At 41.9% G+C, this 21,225-nt stretch overlaps 1 protein-coding gene across 1 annotated transcript in view; it reads right to left on the bottom strand.

The window, feature by feature from the left end:
- Positions 1-21,225, bottom strand: part of STK4 (serine/threonine kinase 4) — a 1,752,947-nt gene that overhangs the window by 1,383,182 nt on the left and 348,540 nt on the right. Inside the window, exon 3 of the mRNA XM_044088990.1 lies at positions 3,395-3,509. Coding sequence (XP_043944925.1) covers positions 3,395-3,509 — 115 coding nt within the window. The remainder of the gene's footprint in view (positions 1-3,394; positions 3,510-21,225) is intronic.

Here is a 21,225-nt window from a genome sequence, read left to right as displayed (position 1 = left end):
ACCAAATCCTGAAGGGATTTACGGTCAAGGGGTTCAGTAGAAGACAATTTCTTATGCATTTCTTCTAACAAATACTCTTGATACTGTATCATATGAAATTGACAATTTAATGCCCTCATAGCAAGAGTGGCTGAACTATACACTTTTTTACCCCATCTCTCTAATGCCCTGGACTCCTTTGCAGAGGGGAGTGGGTTCTTAGTAGTAACAGTTGCAACCCCTTTAGGGCCCTGTGAAACAGTTTCAGGGTCAGCAGAGTGGGCCTTGTAAAGAAAATTATGTGTGTCCGGGACCCTGTAATACCTATCGGGCTTAACAGGGGCCGGAGGCAGAGTGTCAGGGGTCATACTAAAGTCAGAATACACATCATCAATGACATTTAAAACAGGAGGAATAGCCAAAGGTCTATGCTGAGGTAAATGAAGAAAAGTTCTTAGTCTTTTCCTGGAATCAGAATATTCCTGGCCCTGCCATTTGAAATGCTCTCTCATAGTGTGAAGGGTCTCCCCAAAGGAAAGCTCTTCAGGAGGGGAGGCTGAGGGAATAGATTCCTCTGCATCCGAATCCTCGTAGGCCGAATAAGCCACCTCCTGGTAGTCTGAGTGATCTGAGCCAGCAGAGGCCTCCTCTGAGGAAAGGGGATCAGGGGGATTCACCCTGGGCCTTTTGTCTAGAGGGGGTTGGGAGCCCCTGTCCGGATGGGGCTGAGAGCCCCTAATTAAAGAGATAAGATCCTCTGCTAAGGTTAGAATCTGTGAACTAGAAGAGGGTCCCTGAGGAATAACCCTGGGAGGCATGGCTTTAGTGTGCTTTGCAGCTTTAGCCCTGGTGAAGGCCTTAATAAAGGTATGGTGTCGGAAGATTCCAATACACCAGTTTCGGAAGGCAATTCTGTAACCGACTCGGTAGGGGCCTCCGGGACCGAGGCTGTCGGTTGTATTAAATCAGGGTTCGGAAGTTCCAAGGACTCGGTATCAGCCGAGACCGAGACACTCGCGGTAGGCCTAGCCGCGGTTTCAGCCGAAACCGCGGTCCGCGTGTGTCGGTCCTTGTCTTTCCGTTTCTTAATTAAATGTGATGTCGGGGTTTCCGACGGCATTTTGTATGAAAAACTATCCCCAAAAAACTCTTCTGCGAACTCCGACCGACGTCTAAGAGTGCGTCGGTTGAAGGAAGCGCAGGCTGAACAGGCCGAGACGTTGTGGTCTGGGCCTAAGCAGGGGAGACAGTAAGAGTGGAAATCCTTATGAGGTATTTGTTTCCCACAAGTTAAACAATTAACTTTTTCTGACATCGGCTGAGGCAAGAAAGAGTCCCCAACGGGGTACTTAGCTTTTGAAGTCTTCGGATAGCGATTTTACTGGAGCTGGCCGACCGGCACTTGCAAACTGCTTCTGCTTCGGGCACCACGCGGCAAGAAAGACTGAGGAATATGGCGTCGGCTGACACTTTTATACCCCAGGCGCTGTGACGTCGGGGAAGGGGCGACATCAGCCGACGCCGGACCCAGACTTTGGAATCTGGCCGACCGAAGGGCTGCCTGAGGCAGGACAACCCATATGTGATGACTGCAGATGCATCCTTGAAGGACATCAGAATCCTCTGCATCCGAATCCTCATAAGGAGGAAAAGAGTAATCCTGATCAGAGGAAGAAACAGAAGATACAGAAGCCTGATCAGAGGAATCATAAGGGATATCCTGTCTAGGCCTTTTCTCAGGAGGAGGGTGAGAGCCCCTAATCATAGTTAATAAATCCTCAGCCATCCGTAGTAATTGTTTCTGAGTCTTAGGAGCTGAATCCGAAAAAGCTTGAGCAGAAAGTCTGGGTTTAACAGGAGTCTTTGACTTACCCTTTGTCTTTGTGGAAATAGTAATATGTGAAGGCCTGAAGACCCCCTCAGAAGCCGGTACCTGCACAGCGGTTCCAGACCCATCTGAAGGAGCGATGTCCAAAGGTCCTGCAGCAGACAAATTACTAGGCCTAGTTGGCTCCCTGTGGGAGTCCGTGTCGGCCATCGGTTCTGAAGTGGCGGACGACAGGGGCTGCAAAAGTGCCTCACTGACGACCGCCGAACCCGAAGCTGGCTCCGGCTGCAAAGTATCCTGTTTGGACCTCGGAGGCCTGTCCTTGTCTTTGCGTTTCTTCTGTATTCCGGTAGTCGGTAAAGTATCCGACGACATCCTATAATTAAATCGTCTACCGAAGTAATTCAAGGCCCAATCGTACCTACGCTTGATAGTGCGAGAATTAAACCTGGCACAGAACCGACAGCAAGAAACATCGTGGTCAGGGCCTAAGCAAGGTAGACAGTAAGAGTGGAAATCTTTATGAGGTATTTGTTTTCCACATGATACACAATTAACTTTTTCTGACATCGGAGGAGCAAGAAAAAGGTTTCCCCAACGGGGAACTTAGCTTTGAGAAGAGAAGTAGAAAACTTCGGACCAACGACAATCACACCACGTTGTCTTGAAAACGCCAACCAACAACTAGCGAACTGCTTTGCACCGCACGGCAAGAAAGACTGGAGAAAATGGCGTCGGCTGTCAGCTTTATACCCATGCGTTCTGACGTCAGGGTGCTTGCTGATAAAGCCGACGCCGGACCCAGACTTTGATATTCTGGCCGACCTCGGGCTGCCTGCCGGCAGGAGTACCCTACAGTTATGACTGCAACAGTGAAACACAAAGAACATCCCCATTTCCAATAGAGTTCCCTGTTCAAGCCTTTGGGGAATAGGGTACCAAATTTCAAAATAAAAAAAATTGCTTCTTTATGAAGCAACTTAACTTTTTAAACACATACCTGGGACATTTTTAACTTAATATAACAGTACATTTTAAAAATGTTACCATCACTACCATGACGCATCTTAAAATGTAGTCCTAAAGGACTCTATACTTTTTGGTTGATTTGATTGAGAACTTTTCCTGCTACAGTAAATTCTGACGGAATATCTGGCACTGTCGTTTATATTTACACATCAGTGGTTGCTTAAATATTAGATTCCTGCTTGTTGAACTATTCATGGCTTCAAGCATTTTACTCAAACACAAAAAGCTTAAATCTTCTATGTGGTGCTATATCGTGCAGTGCAATAGTCTGGTTAAAAGCCATAACTTATAATTAATAATTTTGAGAACCCACATACAAGACAACTGCATCAGCTTAAATGACAATACTCTGCAGCAGAACAGTTACACTTAAGCCAATAGGCCTTCTTTTTCAGAACTCAAGAGGACATTTTATGCTGTTTGACTTGCTAGCATCTTTTTCTGCAAGTGAAGAAATCAGTTTTAAAGAAATACATTTTTCATTTTTAAAAATAAAAAGTTAATAAACAGACAAGCTTAGTCAAAAATTAGTTATCTACAAATGAAAAAAAAACTTACAGTTTTATTCCTTAATCGAATAAGATCAGACACCGATCCAGCACCACAATATTCCATAACTATCCAGAGATCTGTATTCTTAAAATAGCTGCCATAATACTTCACAACATGCGGACTAAAGGAAAAATAAAAAAGGGGTACATTTCAGAAAGAGGAAATGAAATACATCTGCAATTGTTAGTGTCTACAAAACAGATCAGGACAACTATTTTTCTAGGTTTTTAATCCACCATGACTGCGGGGACCTCACTCCATTTACATAACACTGCAGCAAATCCAGCAAACAAAAGAATGACTGCATTCATTTAAAAATATACATGCCATAAGACTATGATAATTTTTCAGACAACCCTAGAAACCAACTTTTTAAAATCCTTTTCTTTGCGCATAAACAGGAGAGTCTGGCTGCCAAATCCTAGTGCTTCTTCCCCCCATTATAATCAATAAAAAACAATTCAGACAGCAATGCATGCTTTGGTGCAAACAATGTGGAATGTCATGGTTTAACAAAACATGATCGTTGTCTCTTCAAAGAGAATTTAATACAAGTTAGGAGCTGGTTTCTTTCTGCTTCTAATGACTACATTAAGCTGTGGCTTTTCTATTTCCACACTTCCCTTCAAATATTTTAGTTACACAGGAAGTAAAACAGTAATTACATATTGAAATCGCTCATGAAGAGGATCCGAGAGCACTTAAACATGATATTTCAAGGAACCATCAAGTGTTACATAATTTGAGAATGGCCTAAAATAACAATGCCACTGCAAATACATTTATAGCTGCGCTGTTAACTGTTCACAGCGATAACTGAATGACAGCACTGCTAAACTGTTACCCCAAAACAAAATTATTTTTATTGCTTAAAGGTGGCATTATTAGTCTCCATGCCACTGCACTCAAATAATTTGTAACAAAAATTCATTTTCACTACAAGAAGTGCAAACTTAAAAAGATGAAGTTTCCTTTCCCCCTAAAACACCAACTAAATGTGATATAAATAGCTTCAGCACGACTCTGCATTACTGTCTACCAAAAACCTATGCTGACATCACCCTGCCTCTGAAACAACATAATTCTAGTACAGTCAGGCATGTACTGTCACTGGGAAGTACAGCTGTGTTAGGAACTTATTTTAATTACAGATGCTCAAATACATTCACTGTTGCAGAACAGACTTGTGAAAACTTCTGCCAGAGAAGGTTTGATGTTCCAAACTCCAGCACTTTTCACCCTTCCCCCTTCTGGCCAGACAGGCAGAAAAACACCCTCTTGACTGCATTCAGGATATCAGCTACTTAAGATGGATGTCAGCCCACTCTACCTTCAGAGCTTTTTTGCCATAGCAGACTGAATTATGATGGTATGGTGCCAGATCATTCTTCCCTAGAGACAGTAATCTCCAAAAAAGTCCAACCAGAAGGCTCTCAAGCTGCCTCTCAGGGTTCTGAGTCAACCCTGAAGAGGCTGGGTGTCTGTGTACAGGACAACAGAGAGGGGAAATAAAGGTGATTAGGGTACCCACTCCCACTCAAGGATATCCAGAGGGTTTGGAAAAAGAGGGGGTGGTGGAACTGGTACACTATACTCAAATATCTACAATTATGGTTAAGTACACAACACAACTGGACTTTGTTTAACATATAATGTACTGTAGCAGTAATGACTTTTGGGAAACTCCTAGAGCTTGCAGACTACAGAGTGGAGAACACTTGAAAAGGCATAGTTTTAAGATGTCTTGGAAAATGAAAATGGCAAACCCTGCCTTGGACCTGGATGCTATACCCACATTGCAATGTTTGAAAAATGCATTGAGAGACAGATGGGCAAAATAGTTGCTTCTAGGATAGACTTTGTATTGATCCCTAAAGGAAAGCAGTAGTCCAGGAATGGCCATAGTAAAATAGGCCCTAACATGCCCAGGGACGGTCTTGCCATGCAAACTGCTCTTCACTCCCTGCTCTAAGCAAAAATGAACAGCTGCTCACGTTTTCTAACTTAATGTGTTCACTCAAATCTTAGGTGTCTGTACATATCTAAGGAATGCAGGATCCTTTCCACTTTGTTCTGTAGTGATAAAAAAGTGCATGGAAGACAGCAAAGTGGTTCAGTGATAATTATGTTACCATCTTGGGCAAGAAAATTAGACTAGCATGTAAGGTGACCCTATCCTTGCTGAAGATGACAAAGGCTTCTTTGCAAATAACGGCCTGGAACTCAGACTCTTCTAGCATAGTTAACTGCCATCAAAAAGATTGTCTTCTGGGGAAAAAATGGATTGAGGAGCAGAAAACAATGGATAAAAATGGGGCAAGGGAAATTTCTCTAAAAGGTAACTTATGCCCCATGGTGGAGAAATCTCTCTTTTGGTGGAGGGTGGGTTGGTAAAACCTAGGATCCCCTTGAGGAAGTGCTTTACTGGCAACAAGGACCAGAGAGACAAATCTCACAGCAGACCAACTTAGAAGGCTGAAATATGCAGCTTGATTACGGCAAAAGATAAACCTTCTTTTCAAAGGTCTGACATGTACATGAAAGTGAAGAACCCAAGTACTGCATTTGGGTCCGAACCTCTTATGAGGCACCAAAGGGAAAATCTTTTCCATTTACCTAGCTATGATTTCCTTTTGTTTGGTTTTCAAGCCTCCATCAGAATAGAAAGAATATCATCTAAAAACATTTGCCTACAGCTGACAAGAGCTAAATCATGCAAGCTGTCTGCCTTAAAAGTCCTCAGGCTGAAATGAACAAGTGATCCCTTGTTCTGTGTCAAGATCCACATACTGAGAAAACTGGAATAGTTCTGTCCTTGAAGTATTTCATTTTCAAAGTAGCATCTCCAAAGGACAGATCCATGTTTGTAGAATGAGAGGAAAAAGTATTGTCAGATACTGACTCTCAGGCTGTGGGGGAAAAAATTTGTGAGACATAACTCAATCAATCCATATTAGATTCAGACAAAATTTCTCTCACAGGGAAAGGAACTCTATTTCCTCTTAACTGGAGTGGAAGAGGAAGAAGCAGAAAAGAGTGCTGAAGGGAATGGATAGACTTGAATAAGCTATGTGCAAAATTAAACCAATCCTCCACAGTCCCATTTGTTTAAAGAAAAAATAAACCAACTTTATTAGCAGAAGAGTCAAACAGTTGTGACCCATCATTTACAAGACTTGAAGAAAACTGGTAAAAACAGAATAAATTAAATCAGCTTAAAATAAGTTAAATAAAATCAGAGTTAAATTTACTGCCCATTACATGCATTAAATATATTCTTTTGCAAAATCCTTTTGAAATATTTATCCAAATATGTATGTGAATTACTATGTTTTCATATTAGCTGCTTCAATATAACCGTAATTCGAAATTTATTCAATGTGTCTAACATAAAAAGAGAAAATCCAAAGAAAGTTCTGCTTCTGGAAAAATTTGAGCTCTTTTCTTCCTCAGACAATAACTTATAGACAACCTCAGTCACTTCTCCCAGTGCTGGAATAGCTTCTTGTTTCCATTAACAGGTCAGCTTAATCATAGAGAATAGCTGCTTATCTATATTCTGCGTCTCCCTGATCCTGCCTCAGTCCTACAAAACACATCTCTTCAGTAACTATAACTTTACTCCAAAGATTTCATTAATCAGTCTTTGAATATCATTTTAAAAAAAGTCTTTAAAAGCTGGGTATCTCCAAATATATGAACCATCACATACAAGCCCCAATTATCAACCTCATATGTGTACCTCTCTGTAAAGAGAACATCCCTGATAACCTAACACTGACTTTCATTCAGGCCATGGACCCCATCAAACATTTTTCAATAACATTACACATTTATGCAGGAAATCTTTCCTATCTAGGATAGAATACAGGAAACCATCTAACTCTATTAAGACATTCTCAGAGTCAAGGTGAACCATCAATTATCTCCCTCTTACTTCTGCCTTAGACGGTACTAACCTGGTTCAAATTATATTGTCAAATGCCCTCCTACTTCATAAAAAGTACAGTTGTGTATGCTTACCATAAATGTAGACATTCAAGTGTATTCACTGTTGCAAGGAGCTTGGCAGGAATTGTGCTAACAGGTGAATCTGCATGGCTGAAGCCGTGTGCCAAAGGGTCATGGCTAGCCTGCAGAGGGGATAAGAGTGAGTTCCTCCCTGCTTGTTGATGCAACACATCACTGTGGTGGTGTCTGTTATGATCAGTTGAGGTCCCTGGGGGTGTAGGGGTCTGAAAAGGGAAGGCCCTTGTTGTGGTTGCATGATGCTGCTCACCAAAGAAAAATCTTTCCTGAGACAAGGTATCATAAGTATGATAGTTTCCAGATCCTGAGTGTTGACACCAAAGGCTTTTTAGGTATCACTGAAGTTTCCTCATATGCAGTCTGGTATATGGAATGAGTAGAATGCAGGATGCCATGAACCCTAGAGCTTGCAGGATTTTCCTTGTGGATAACTGGGTTCTGCTGGCTAGTTGAGAGAAGTAGCCTGTCATATAGCCTTGTTTTTCTGGAGTAAGGAATGCCATCTGGGATGCTGTGAACAGGCTTGCTCCCAGGAATACAATTTTTTTGAGTGGGGACTAGTTTGGCTTTCTTTTCATTTGTAGTATACCCGACGGAGGACAGTAAGTCCTTTACAAAGGTCAGGTGCTGTAACAGCTTTTCCTGACGGTCTGCCTGAATCAGGCAGTCGTCTAAGTAGGGGTAAATTTGAATATTCCTTTGTCTGCAAAAAGCAATGGCTGCAACCAGGCATTTTGTGAAAACTCTGGGAGCAGTGGATAAGCCAAAGGGAAGCACAGAGAACTGAAAGTACATAGATCCTGCCCTGAAATGTAGATATTTCCTGAAAGAATCCCTGATTGGGATCTGTAGATAGGCCTCTTAGGTCTAGGGTGGCTAACCAAGCATCCTTGGATAGCATAGAAATAAACTGCTGGAGGGTGAGCATTTTGAATTTTGGTAATCACAAGGAAGGTGTTTAGAATTGATAGATCGAGGATTGGGCGCCAGGTGCCCTCTTTTCTGGGTACCAGGGAAAGCCTGGAATAGAAACCTTGGCCTATCTGGTCTGCAGGAACAGGCTGTATTGCCCTCATGGAGAGCAGGGAATGGACTTGGTTTTGGGCCCCTGTCCACTGGTTTGGAGGAAGATCTGGGAACCCTTTTGGGGTTGGCAGAGTGTGGAAATAAAATCTGTATCCCTGGGACATTATGCTCAGAACCCATTGGTCGTTGGTGATGGAGGCCCAGTTTTTTGCATGGGAGGAGAGTTTTCCTCCTAGGAGCACAAGCAGGTGGGCAGAGGTAAGGGGTGGAGTTGTAATGTCATTGTGAGTTCTGTCCATAAGGGGGTGGCTTAGCACTCCCTGTTTTTGAAGTGGAGATCTCTACATTCCCTAGGACTGCTGTCTGGGGGATCTGCTTCCCATAGGTCTGGTCTGAGCTGGCCTTGAGGGGGCCGGAAAGGACCAGTGCTTAAATAATCAGCCCTTGCAAGTCTCAAACCCAGGACCTGCACACTATAGCCGAAGTGATTTACCACTAAGCCATTTGAGATGTTATGACTGCAACAGAAAAACACAAAGAACATCTGCACTGATCTGAGTGAATCAGTCTTGGTATCACCATTTCAGATAATCTACTAGCGCTAATGACCATGAAGACATTACAGTCACTGTTTAAAACAGAAATTGGTCTGTATGACATCGGCTGGAGGGGATCTTTCTCCGGTTTAGGAATGACCAAAAACAGCAGCTTGTCTCCATGAGGTGGGAGGAGCTTCCGCTTGTAATATTCCATTTGTTAAAATGGAGCACAATACCTGTAAATTATTTTTTCAAATAATTTTCAAACCTGTATGGGGTAGGCTACCTGTCCCTAGTGATTTCCCATTTTTCTAACTATGTATAGCTCTTTCCAGCTCAATTCTTATGGGTTTTGTTAGGATGACCTTGCACTGAAATTATCTTCTAAAGAAGCACTTCCAAAAAATTATTCACTTACAGATAACACCTATTGCCTCCCCTTCAAGGGCACACAATTTAGCACAGTAATTTTCAAATTTCTTATTCTCTAGTGGGTTACTCATCTCATCCCCTTCAAATATCGTAATATGGGTGACCATACTTTTCACCACCTGCTGCCTGAGGTACATCTCTGTATACAGAGTAATTTTGGAGGATAAAACAGCATTAATATACCTTGGATATTTCTTCTGAATCATGAGCTTTTCACCTAAAAAAAAATCTGTATATACTGTTTTAGGGAGGCTAAATTCCTTTTGCTGTTGGGTAATATGCCCTTTATTCATTTGAAGCGGTTGTGTCTGATGTAACTTCCTATGATAGGATCTCAGTCTCCCCATCCCCCTCAGAGCCTTTTAGCCTCATTATATAAAGATTTCTTTCATTTGATTTCATATTCTGCTTTCTTCCTCTTCTAAAAATAAAATATTTTTTGCATGATAGTCTTCATCTAAATGGTAAATGAAGAACTTTCCAACATAAAAATGGGAACTTGCCATTGCATTTCACCCATCTACTGTGCTTCTTCTAAAGTTCACCTTAGTTAACAGAAGTGCATGATCTGAGAGCAAAATTCCTTCACATATAAAAGAGATCAGTGAGTGTATTTGCTCAGCTAACATATAGACTTTCTGTATTACACCATACCCTGTAAGTGGCTGAGTAAAAGGTAAATTCTACATCACCATCAGATGCAGGGCTCCGGCCAACATCCACCAAACCCAGTACCCATATGAACCACACAGACAGACACTTAGCCTGTTGTGACTAGGTCCTGCACTAACATCACCTGTCTGTAACCACATTCCAAACAGACGCGCGCACACACACAGACGTGCACACAGAGACACTTAGCCTGTTGTGACTAGGTCCTGCACTAACATCACTTGTCTGTAACCACATTCCAAACTCCTGCTAATTGTGTGAAACCCTCTGCAAAATTCAACACCATTATTTTCAAGTACCGTTCAAAATTAAGTGTTTGGGGTAGTAATTGAATGCCAAGTTACTAAATGGCTCTTGAGTAATTCCCAAGGGATCCAGCAATCCTCATAATTAACCCCCACTCTTTGTTTACCACCAGAATAATCAGAACTAGCCAGTAAGTTAATACCCCCTCCTCTGAAGTCGTGTTGTGTCCTTAGTCAAGTGTGTATCCTGATAAAGTATCAAATTTGCCTGATATCTTTTAGCAGCCTGGAGAATCCTAGCTCATTTATCCAGATTTAACCCATTTATATTCCAAATCAATATTTCCAGCTGATTAGTAATTTCCACCTTTTCCCTCTTATAGCAGAAACCTCCTTACTCTTTTCTGACAATGCCTGATCTGGTACTCTGTTGCCAATCATAAATTTTTGTCATTTGCAGATTTGCACATTTAACTGCTCATATCCAGTTGTAATTATGACTTTCAGTGGGTCTTTAAAATGATAAACGAAAACATAAAACAATTTAATCCAATTTTACACAAGTATTGCAGAAGTAAAGCTACTTGAGCATATTTTCAAAGTTCAAAACACTTCCCAGGAGAGGGAGCGAGAGACTGCTCTTGCTCTAACTGTTCGTATACTCTCAGTATGGTTTTACTCTCGTGATGTCTTAACCACAAAAGACATTTATGCATCTGCTTTTGCCGTTCCAACACACAAACCCATGTATTAGACAATATTCATAAATTAAGGGGCTCCTTGTCTTTTAATAATCAGCAATCAATCAACAGGTCTCCTTATCTCATTGCCATGGTAATCTTGTGCCCACAACACGTGTATACCTCATTGCAAAAACGGCTATACTTTAAAAGACTCTGAAAAAACAGAAGATCCACTGTTAATAATTTTCCATCCCCGCATCAGTCATGTCTATTTTAAACCAGCACTCAACCATGGCATAAATCCAATATACAAACTAAAAACTAAAAGTCTGATTATTGTTTCATAACCACGATTTAAGACTAAGCACTTTTGTTATATATATATATATATACCCAAATACATCTAGTACCTATACTTGCTTCTAACATCAAAAGTACTCTTTCACAGAGTGCCTGCTGTTTTTTAAATAAAGGAAAAGTGTCTTTCCTGGTGGTACCCAACAGAGCTGGATCTTGTTGCTCAGAGTGAACTTCACTATTCACTGGTCCACCTGACACTGTATTTTGGTTAGCTACAGAGAAACTTATTTGCTGTCTGTAGTGTCTGAAGTGCAGAATCAGTGTCCGTAAATTATTTAGGCAGAGTGAGAAACAAAATTCAAAAAGAAGCATGGTACTCAAGATGAAATTTTATCCCCCTAGCTCTGCTGTACAAATAATAGTTAAAAAAGATGTTCTTTTCCTTGTAGCCTGGGAATAATCATGATCTATATTAATCCCGGAGTCAGTGATTTTAAGAACTTTACCATGTCTTCATATCTATATATATATATATATACAGCAGAGACCAAGTCTTTCAGAGAACAGTCTAAAATGAACAAGAATTATCGAGTCATTTCCCTCCATCTCCTTCTAGGTTCCAGGATGTTTTTTTGATCCTTCTGTTCTTCAGCTAATCGAGAAGGATATCCATCCATGTTTAAAGCTGGGAGCAGAAATACCATACACAGTCGCTTCTTTCCCTCTACCACCTCTGGAGCTACAATTACATTGGAGGTTTTTCCTGCCTTGATGCATCTTCTAATTCAGTCATTCACAGCTCTGTATCATCCAAATTTGCATCAGCTGCTTCTAGGCATGTTCTTAAAAACAGAGTATACTTCTCTATCAGCAAATGAAGTACATCTGAATGTTCATTATCTCTCTACTCCTAATCTGGTGTTATTCTTGGCCATGTAATGTTTGATTATTTTATTAACCTTTTTCATTTTTTAGGCATTAACTGCAGTGACACTTAGTTCTCCTGTTGATTTAATTCTCCTCCTGTGTCCAAAGAAGCTGCCACTGACTTCTCCAGAATCCCTTTTTGAGAAGGGGGAATAAGAGGAGACATGCATTTACTTTTTGAGTGTGCTTCTTAGGAAAATAGGGATAAGGTCTTTGATACTGAAGCCAGAGGCCAGGCCTCCACAAGTGACCTGCTGACATCTTTCCTTACTAGTACTTGATGTATTTTTATCTCCGTCAGACAAATATGCTTTTTTCCTTCCCAGCAGACTCCATCAAACAGACTTTGGTTCTTGCAAGGTACCTGGGCCATAGTACCTTCAAGAAGGGAACATGATGGACAGCCCTGGAAAAGCACACTGGTAGTCTGAGGGCTGCATAAGCTCATCAGCATACTTGTCTGTCAGACTGCATAAGAGAAGTAGACGTAGCAGTTCCACTCCTCACTTCTCCTGTCAGTTTCTTATTCTTCAGGATTGGGGGGGGGGTCCTCTTCTAGGGAATCAGATGACAATGGTTGCTTGTGCCAAGACCCTCAGACATGCAATTTCTAGAAACACTAAAAGGGAATAAGGTCTACTCCTGACTAGTTTCGGTATAAAGGAAAGGCAAACAAGGAAAGATCTAACATTGTGCTACTCACCCAGAAAAAAATACAACTGGAATATGCATCTCTATAAGGAATTTGTCTTCCACAAATACACTTGCCATTTCTGACAGTCATATGACAACGTATCCAATAAATCTTTGGATATGAAGGACAGAGCACCAATGGGGTACTTCTCTGCCTGAAGTCGGAGTAGCTGGAAGACAACCACCTGAACTACTAATGACAAAAAAGTTATGAGTTATTGCACTTCCATATTTTTCACTTATACTAATGCATCCTCTTATGCCAAAGGTATACATACAGAGCATGAGGAAGGAGTCTTTAAATTTGTAGGCTGGTTGAACCTATGTACAAACAACAAAAAACTACTGAATGCCATTACAGACTGCTAAAATATTTAACAGAACAAGAATCTTACAAATTTAATACAATTCACCACACATTTAACTCTCTCTATAGCCGGTCATAATGAATAGTTGAACCCAGCTGTCAAGCCTTCTATCAACAGAATGTATGCATGTTCTGCATGCTCCATTGTAGACAATACTCTTGCAGCAAGCAGGACCACCAGAATGACACTATGGTGCACACTCATGAAGAAACTTTAGCTTTAAATGTTTACTTTCTAAGCACTACACAAAGTAGTAAAAACGATATTAGGAAGTATTATTAAGCTTTTTTAGGGTGATGTACACAAGTATAACCCTATGCAGGAATTTAAAATAAATATTTACATAACTCAGTTTTAATAGTGAATTTAACTGCCAGAGTATTATTGATATTCTTAATAATCTTTCCACAAAGAAGGTGGCCAAACATCTCTAGACACCACCAGGACATGACGACATTAAGGCAAGCAAGTCTTTCCCATTCACCTACATTTGTCCCTACAGCAACTTTAAAAATTTTTCATATTGTCAACATTCTACAAGCAAAAGAACACTCTGACTGCAGAGCACTCAAAGAAAAAAAAAAACAGTGGTACAGCTAGAGGAGGTCAAAATCATACTATCCCTAAAATATGAAAACCGATGGAGACTTGTAAGCGTAAATGTGGAGACAGAATTTATAGACAAAGAAACTGCAGAACTAAACACCAGACATGAACCAAGACAGGACTTCAATAATACAGTAGAGTAAAAAAGTTATGTACTCACCACAACGTTCCATGTAACTTGTTCATCTCGCCTTCATTCTTACTGATGGGTTCAGAGCCAATCCTCAGCTCTGACTTGGCCAATTGCAAAAGCTCGAGGTCTTCAACCAGCTTGAGGCCAACTCCCTATCCCATGATGCACCTTGATCTTACCTCAGATCTCGTTTGCTGCCAAATGGCTACCTTTGACTATTAATACACCACTCTAAGAGCTGCATAAGAGACAATACCTATAAATAAGAGAGGTCTGGGACCTCAAGTAGACTGGATGGGGGTTGGAGGGTGGGATGTGAGAACAAGCGAGATGAAAAACTCACATGGAAGGTCATGGTGAGTGCATAACTTCTTTATGTGAAGTTGTTCTATCTCGCTGTTCCTTCTTACTGATGAGTAGCATCCCAAGTACCATCTTTCTCGGGTGGCTAAAGGGAGAATGTTATTCAGAACAGTGGAACCAAAGAAAGCCCTGTCCCTGGAGGCCTTGTCTACTTTGTAATGAGTGATAACGGTACGAGGGCTTGACCAGGTGGCTGCTGCACAAATAGCATCTAATGGTAACTTAGAGAGAAGGCTGATGAGGTAGATACAACTCTAGTAGTGAGCCTTTATTTTTTGTTGTAATGGAGCACCTTTTTTTGATTCCGAAAAGGAGATAAAGAGCTGTTTTGTTTTCCTGAATTGTTTGGTCCTGTCCAAATAAAATCGGAGTTACCTAAGAACATCAAGTTTGTGCAGCACGAGTTCCATCTTATTTGTGTATTTAGGGAAAACGGGCAATTCAATAGATTGGTTGAGATTAGTCTCTGAACAAACTTTGGGTAAAAAGAGTGAGACTGCCATTATGGAAAATCAGATAAAGAGGTTTAATGGTCAAGGACTGTAACTAAGAAATCTTCCGAGCAGAAGTAATAGCTATTAGGAATATGGTCTTCCATGAGAGATATTTCAAATCACAGGATGAGGCTGGTTCGAAAGGAAGTAATATAATTCAGGAAAGAACAACATTTAGATTCCATGGCATGGCTGGAGTTCTGACAGGGTGGTCTGGAATGAATAGTACCCTTGAGAAAACCTTTAGAGAGTCGATGTGACATGACATTAGAACCTTGGACACCAAGATGAAAGTTTGAGATTGATGCTAATTGAACTCTAATGGTAGCTGCAGCGGCTCCTTCACTGAAAAGTTTGCTCAAACTCCAGAATAGATGAAATTGAAGCTAGGTACAGATCAATATTCTGAGATGCCCATATAGAAAATCTCTTCCATTTGCCAAGATATAATTTTCTGGTAGATGATTTATGAGAGGATGTTAAAATATATTGGGCCTCGGCTGAGAGCTTGTAAATCCTGGCTATGTTTGGAATTGGAACAGCCAAGCTGTCAGTCTGAAGGAGTGAAGGGAAGGATGAAGAGCCCCCGATGAATGGGTCAGAAGATCTGGAACCAGGTCCAGGATCCAAGGCTCTTCTAATAGATGAGGCCGAAGGAAGGGAAACCAAATCTGACAAGGCCATTACAGGGGCTATTGAGATTATGGTCCTTCCCAGAGTCTTTGCTTTCTGTAATACTTTGGGTATTAGAGGGAAAGGAGGAAAACCATAAAGGAGACCCAGGGGACAATTGTGCAACAGTGCATCCCTTGGGGCATCCCCCAGCAGGGGGATTAGGGCGAAGTAGCTGATGCATTTCATGTTCGTAGGGGGTTGCAAAGAGATCGCAGCAAGGCTGGCCCCACCTGCAGAAGACGTTCTCCGCTACTTGTTTCTTTAGGGACCACTCGTGAGGCAAGAGAATTGCCCTGCTTAGCTTGTCTGCTATCACACTGGATTTCCCCGGGATGTGCATTCCTATCGGAAAGTGCTGGGTGGAGGTTGCCCACTGCCATACTCTCAGGGACCCTCAACACAGGGGATAAGATGTGGTTCCTCCTTATTTGTTTATGTATCAGACCTCTGACATATTGTCTGTCTGAACTGCAATTGTTCCCAGACGGAGAGAGTCTTGAAAGGATGGCAACGCTAGGAGTAACACGCTCATCTCCAGGACATTTATATGCAGATGAGCCTCATGCTTCTTCCATGTGCCTTGGGCTGTTCTTTTCTGATAATGCCGCCCCCACCCTATCAAGGAAGCATCCGTGGTCACCGTGGCTACAGGAGTGGGTAGAACAAATGGGCAGCCTAGAGTTACTTGTTGGGATGTCAGCCACCACTGAAAGTCCTTCTTGCATGTATTCGTTATTATGATTTTATGTGACTCTGGAAGTTCCTGAAAGGACCCTTGAGAGAACAGGAGCCACTGTAGTAGTCGCATGTGCATCCAACCCAGAGGAATGGCTATGACCTCTGCCGCCATTCTTCCTAGCAATCTGAGTACCACTGAGACTGGGGCTTTTGTCTTTGGAAGCAGATCTATGACTTGTTTTAGTAAAAGATAAATTCTTTCTGGAGGAAGGTTTAATGTCATTGTGATTGTATTTAGTTCTGCTACTATAAAAACAGTCTGTTGCAATGGCGACAAGTCAGACTTTTCTGAGTTTACGGTAATCCCCAATTGATTGCAGAGATTTAAAGTTCTGTCCCTTGCATGTATGAGTTGATGCCTGGTGGTGGCAGTGAGGAGCCAGTCGTCTAGCTATGGAAACACCTGGAATCCTAAACGTCTCAGGTGAGCCGTGACTACTGCCATGCATTTGGTGAACACTCTGGGGACTGTAGTGAGACCAAAGGGCAGACTGCAAAATTGGTAATTCCTGGCTTCCAGCCGGAAGCATAGATGATCCCTGGATGGCCTGTCCATTTTTATATGGCAGTACGCATCCTGGAGATCTATCGAGCACATCCAATTGTCTTTCCCCAGAAAGGGGAGTATTGGCTGTAGCATGACCATCTGGAACTTTATTTTTTTTACCGACTTGTTTAGTCTGCTGAGGTCTAGAATAGGTCTCCAGTCCCCTGTTTTCTTTGGAACTAAAAAGAACCTTGAGTAAGTTCCGAATTCTCTCTGGTCTGCTGTGACTGGTTGTATGACTTCTTTTTCCAACAACCTTTAGACCTCTATGGCTGCTTGTTCCCTGTGACTGGGAGAAACTTCTGGGATTTTTTTCACAAGAGGGGGCAGTGTGGCAAAGGGAATTTAGTATCCTCTGGATAGGATACGTTGTACCCAGCTGGCTTGTTATTTTTAGCCAGGCATCTGGGTACAAAGAAAAGCGTCCCCCGAATGCCTCCAGAGATGGACAATCAGGCCTCCTTCTCAGGAGCGCTGATGGGGCTTCCCAAAGAATTGATCTCTGTTGCCCTGATTCTGCGGACCCCCTCTGCTGCGTGGATGCCATCTTCCATTATTTCCCCTTCCTCTGCCTCTAGAGGGGGTTTCACCACAAGTGCCCTAGAAAGGTCCTTGAGATTTATGGAAGCAAATCTTTCCACCTCCCCTCCCTTTGGGGTAGGGTCTAATTGGGGTAGAAAAACGTACTCAGATAGCAAACAAAGTCTTTCTGTCTTTCTCACTTCTGCTAAGTGTTTCTTTCACTTTTGGTCCAAAAAGGGATGAGCCGTTCCGCAAAGGAACATGGGTGCATCCAGGAATGTCTCCTAAGGGCAATTCCTGTACCTGCTGCTCTGCTTGTTCCATCAACTGCATATGAGACCAGACGCATGGAAGAGTTCACAATAGAATTAAGAGTAGAGAACTGGGGAAGTTACCTCGTCAGAAATCCCTGCAGCTACTGAACCCTGCACGGTATCTCCTAGTTCCTTCAGGAGATCCCTTTGCAACCAAGTGAAATGTGTGAGATAGTTCAGCAATCAAAGGACAAAAGCCACTGAACTAAACATACACTTCCCATACCTGTTCATAATCCTGGACTCTCTATTAGGAGGATGAACAGATGTAGAAGTTTTTGATAGTTGCTTCTTAGTGGCCGCTGCCACCACCATGGCATCAACAGATACTCCTTTAGTTAGAAAGGTTTAGTCTTAAGGGCAGGTTATAAATTTATTAGGCCTCCTGGGAAAAGGCTCTGTGGTATCCAGGGACTCCCATATCCTCCGAGAGAGAAACTCAAAACTCATTGAAGGGTGAAGACACCCAAGAGGTGGTGGGTGGAGACCCAAAAGCCTTCAGAAGGACCGACATAATCAGTAGGGTTCAGGGATTTCCAGCTACCCCTCCGTTTAAGGATTTCTCGGATATCTGCGAATAAGATATCCTCTGAGGTGGACCCTTTCTGAATCATCTAAGTCAGTATCCAAACTGACTGATTCCTGTGGGGAGTCCAGATGCTGCTTCTTGCAAAGTCTCTTCCTAGGAACCTCTTCAGTGGGAGCTTCTGGAGAGGTCTCGGAAGAGCATGATGCACCCAATGGGGTTTCTGAGGTTTAGGGTCTCTACGCTTTAATGCAGCGTGTGTTGTAGAGGCAGACACCGGTGCTTTAAGGGCGGGAGCTCCTGGTACTGATGGTGTGGTTGACAGCTTGAACAATACCCCCCTCATGGCCTCGAAGGCCCCTCTGTCCCGACGCGATGAATCCCCCAGATCTGACGATGCAAGAGACTCTCCCAGCACCAGAACAGAGGGCTCCAAGCTCGAGCCGAAGGCCTGAGAGGCAAAGTTGAAACAGACAAGTCGTTCCGACTATCCTCCCCAGACCAGACTGGCAACTCAGATCCCTCGGTCAGCACCAAAGACATCAGGGCAGTCAAGCCCAAGAAACCTAAGGTAGGTGTCGGCCCAGAGGGCTCCACGATCATCAGTTCCAAGCTCTCCGGCTCAGAAAATTTGAGGCAGATCGGAGGAGGAAAAGGTAGGGGAATTTGTGTCAGCTTCGAAGTCCCAGGGGTTGGTGTCGATAAAATCTTTGCAAGTGCCGGTATCTTCAAAAGCATCTTCACCACATGGTCCACATCCAAATCAAAGAGTCTACTTGAGGCCCGAGAAGACTATGTGGATGAAGCTACCGACTCTAAGATGGGGGATTTCAATGTAGGAGATACTGGCTCCAATGTCGGGGACCAGCTCCTAACCAAACCAACAGTCTGCTCCACTGACTGTGGAGCCAATGTTGAAGCTTTACTCAATCCAGTTTTTGGACTCTATGGACTTTTTCTTGGCTACGAAGAACAAAAAGACGTCTTACAGGGTTTGTCACGCTTATCCAGTGCCTCTTGGAAGGAGGATTTTAAAAGACCTCTATCCATAAGTTTTCTCTTTCTCTCATGCAACACTCTAGCACTAAAAGAGTGGCATACTGAACAACTTTCTTGTAGGTGCACCTCACCCAAACAATACACACAGTCAGTATATGTCCAGTGATGGACATCTTTTGCCCACATCCTGGGCATTTTTTAAATCCAGACTTGGATTTCTCTTTCTCTTGATGAGACATCCTGTCACACAACAGAGAAAAAACATATATATATATATATATATATATATAAAACAACACAGCACACTACTCTTAATAATGCAAGATCTCTAAACAATTAAGCTAAGTATCAATATACTTGCCCTGTTAAAAAAAAAAAAAAAAAAAAAAAAGGGCTCTAACACCACACAACTATGCGAGAAGAAATCTAGGATAAGGAAAACTAAAAGCCTAAAAACACGGCCACTAATCCAAGTTATTTAAATCTCTAAATAACTAGCAATTTACCAAAAATACACAATGCCCTGTAACTAAAAAGGGCTCTGACTAACACCACACAACTATGCAAGCGGAAAAAGAGACAGGGAGAACTAAAGGCCTAAAGAGAGGCCACTTATCTAAGTTATTTAAACTACCCAAGAAAAAACTAGCCAATACCAGGAATATACTTATAGGAAGGCTAACAACTATAAACAAAGGAAATGTATTATTAAACTATCAGATTTAAGCTATGTAGCAATTTTTTGAGAGAAAAAAAGCAATAACTTTCACTGGCCAGAGTTGGTGAACGTCCAATAAAGTTGCAGCAGCAAACAAGATCTGAAGGAAGATCAAGGTGCATCATGGGATATGGAGTTGGCATCGAGCTGATTAAAGACCTCCAGCTTTTGCAGTTGGCCGAGTTCCCATCAGTAAGAATGAACATCAAGATAGAACAACTTCACATCAGTAGTTTCCTAAAATGCTAAGAAATGGCAGAGGTGTCAGGGTCCAGGATAAAGCAAGACACAATGAAACCTAAATGTGACACGACTGCAGAGCTGCTCATCATATAAAACAACAAAACCACATTTCAAGATGGAAAAAGAGTAAACAATCTGACTTCAAAGCTCCATTCTCCTCTCTCCTTAACCATGTTTAAAACTCAGCTGAAAGTTTTACATGCATTTTTTTTTACATTTAGCTTACTGCATGTAGCATTTAAACATTCTTCAAAACCTTACGCTGTAAAAACACTTAGCCAATAATAAACACAGTTACTCTGAGGAAAAAGGACACACTGTATGCTCCAGAGGGGATCCACCTAAACTCCTGTTTACATCTTGTCTTGTTCCCTGACTAACTCGGACATGAAAGGAACAGAACTAAGCTATAGGTTCGACTTAATTACGCCAAAGCTTCAAATGATTTGCAATACTATCATTAACTATTGCGAAAGCTGACAAAAGAGTTAATGTAGACTGAAGACATCCTAAGAAAACACTCTGGTGTCCTTGAGCTAGATAGTGCACAAATGCTACTGAAGCTCGCCCAGAGGACCAAAGGTGCCAGAAAAACCTTTGTTTTAGAAATATTCCTAAATATACAAAATACTCTAATGGCTTGGACATTGTGAAGGAAAAATGGGCTGCATGAACAGAATTAATGGTGCAGGTCATTAAGACTGAAAGGGTCCACTGGGTATTTATCCCTCAACATTTATGTAGCTGCATACCCCAACCTGAACTAGTGAGGTACATTACAGTTCACACATGCAATTCAACAAAAAGTTCTTTCACCATTATGGACTCCTGTAAGCATCCCTAAAACTGTAAAACAATTCAAATGAACACCAACTCTAACCATAATCCTGGATATGCTGAACGCTGCATAAACCGCTCGTACACAAGGATGTAGAAATTATTTTATTATCACACGAACACAGAGTAAATACTGGTTAAGCGCTTTGAACTCTACATCACAGTCTTCTTCAGAACAAATAATTGTAAGGCATTCTCCATTTTATAG

The sequence above is a fragment of the Protopterus annectens genome, chromosome 12.part0, assembly GCF_019279795.1.
Source record: "Protopterus annectens isolate FY-2018-M chromosome 12.part0, PAN1.0, whole genome shotgun sequence".
In the NCBI taxonomy this organism is placed as follows: domain Eukaryota; kingdom Metazoa; phylum Chordata; order Ceratodontiformes; family Protopteridae; genus Protopterus; species Protopterus annectens.
The sequence above is the reverse complement of the archived record's forward strand: the minus strand, read 5'-3'. Positions and strand labels throughout refer to the sequence as shown.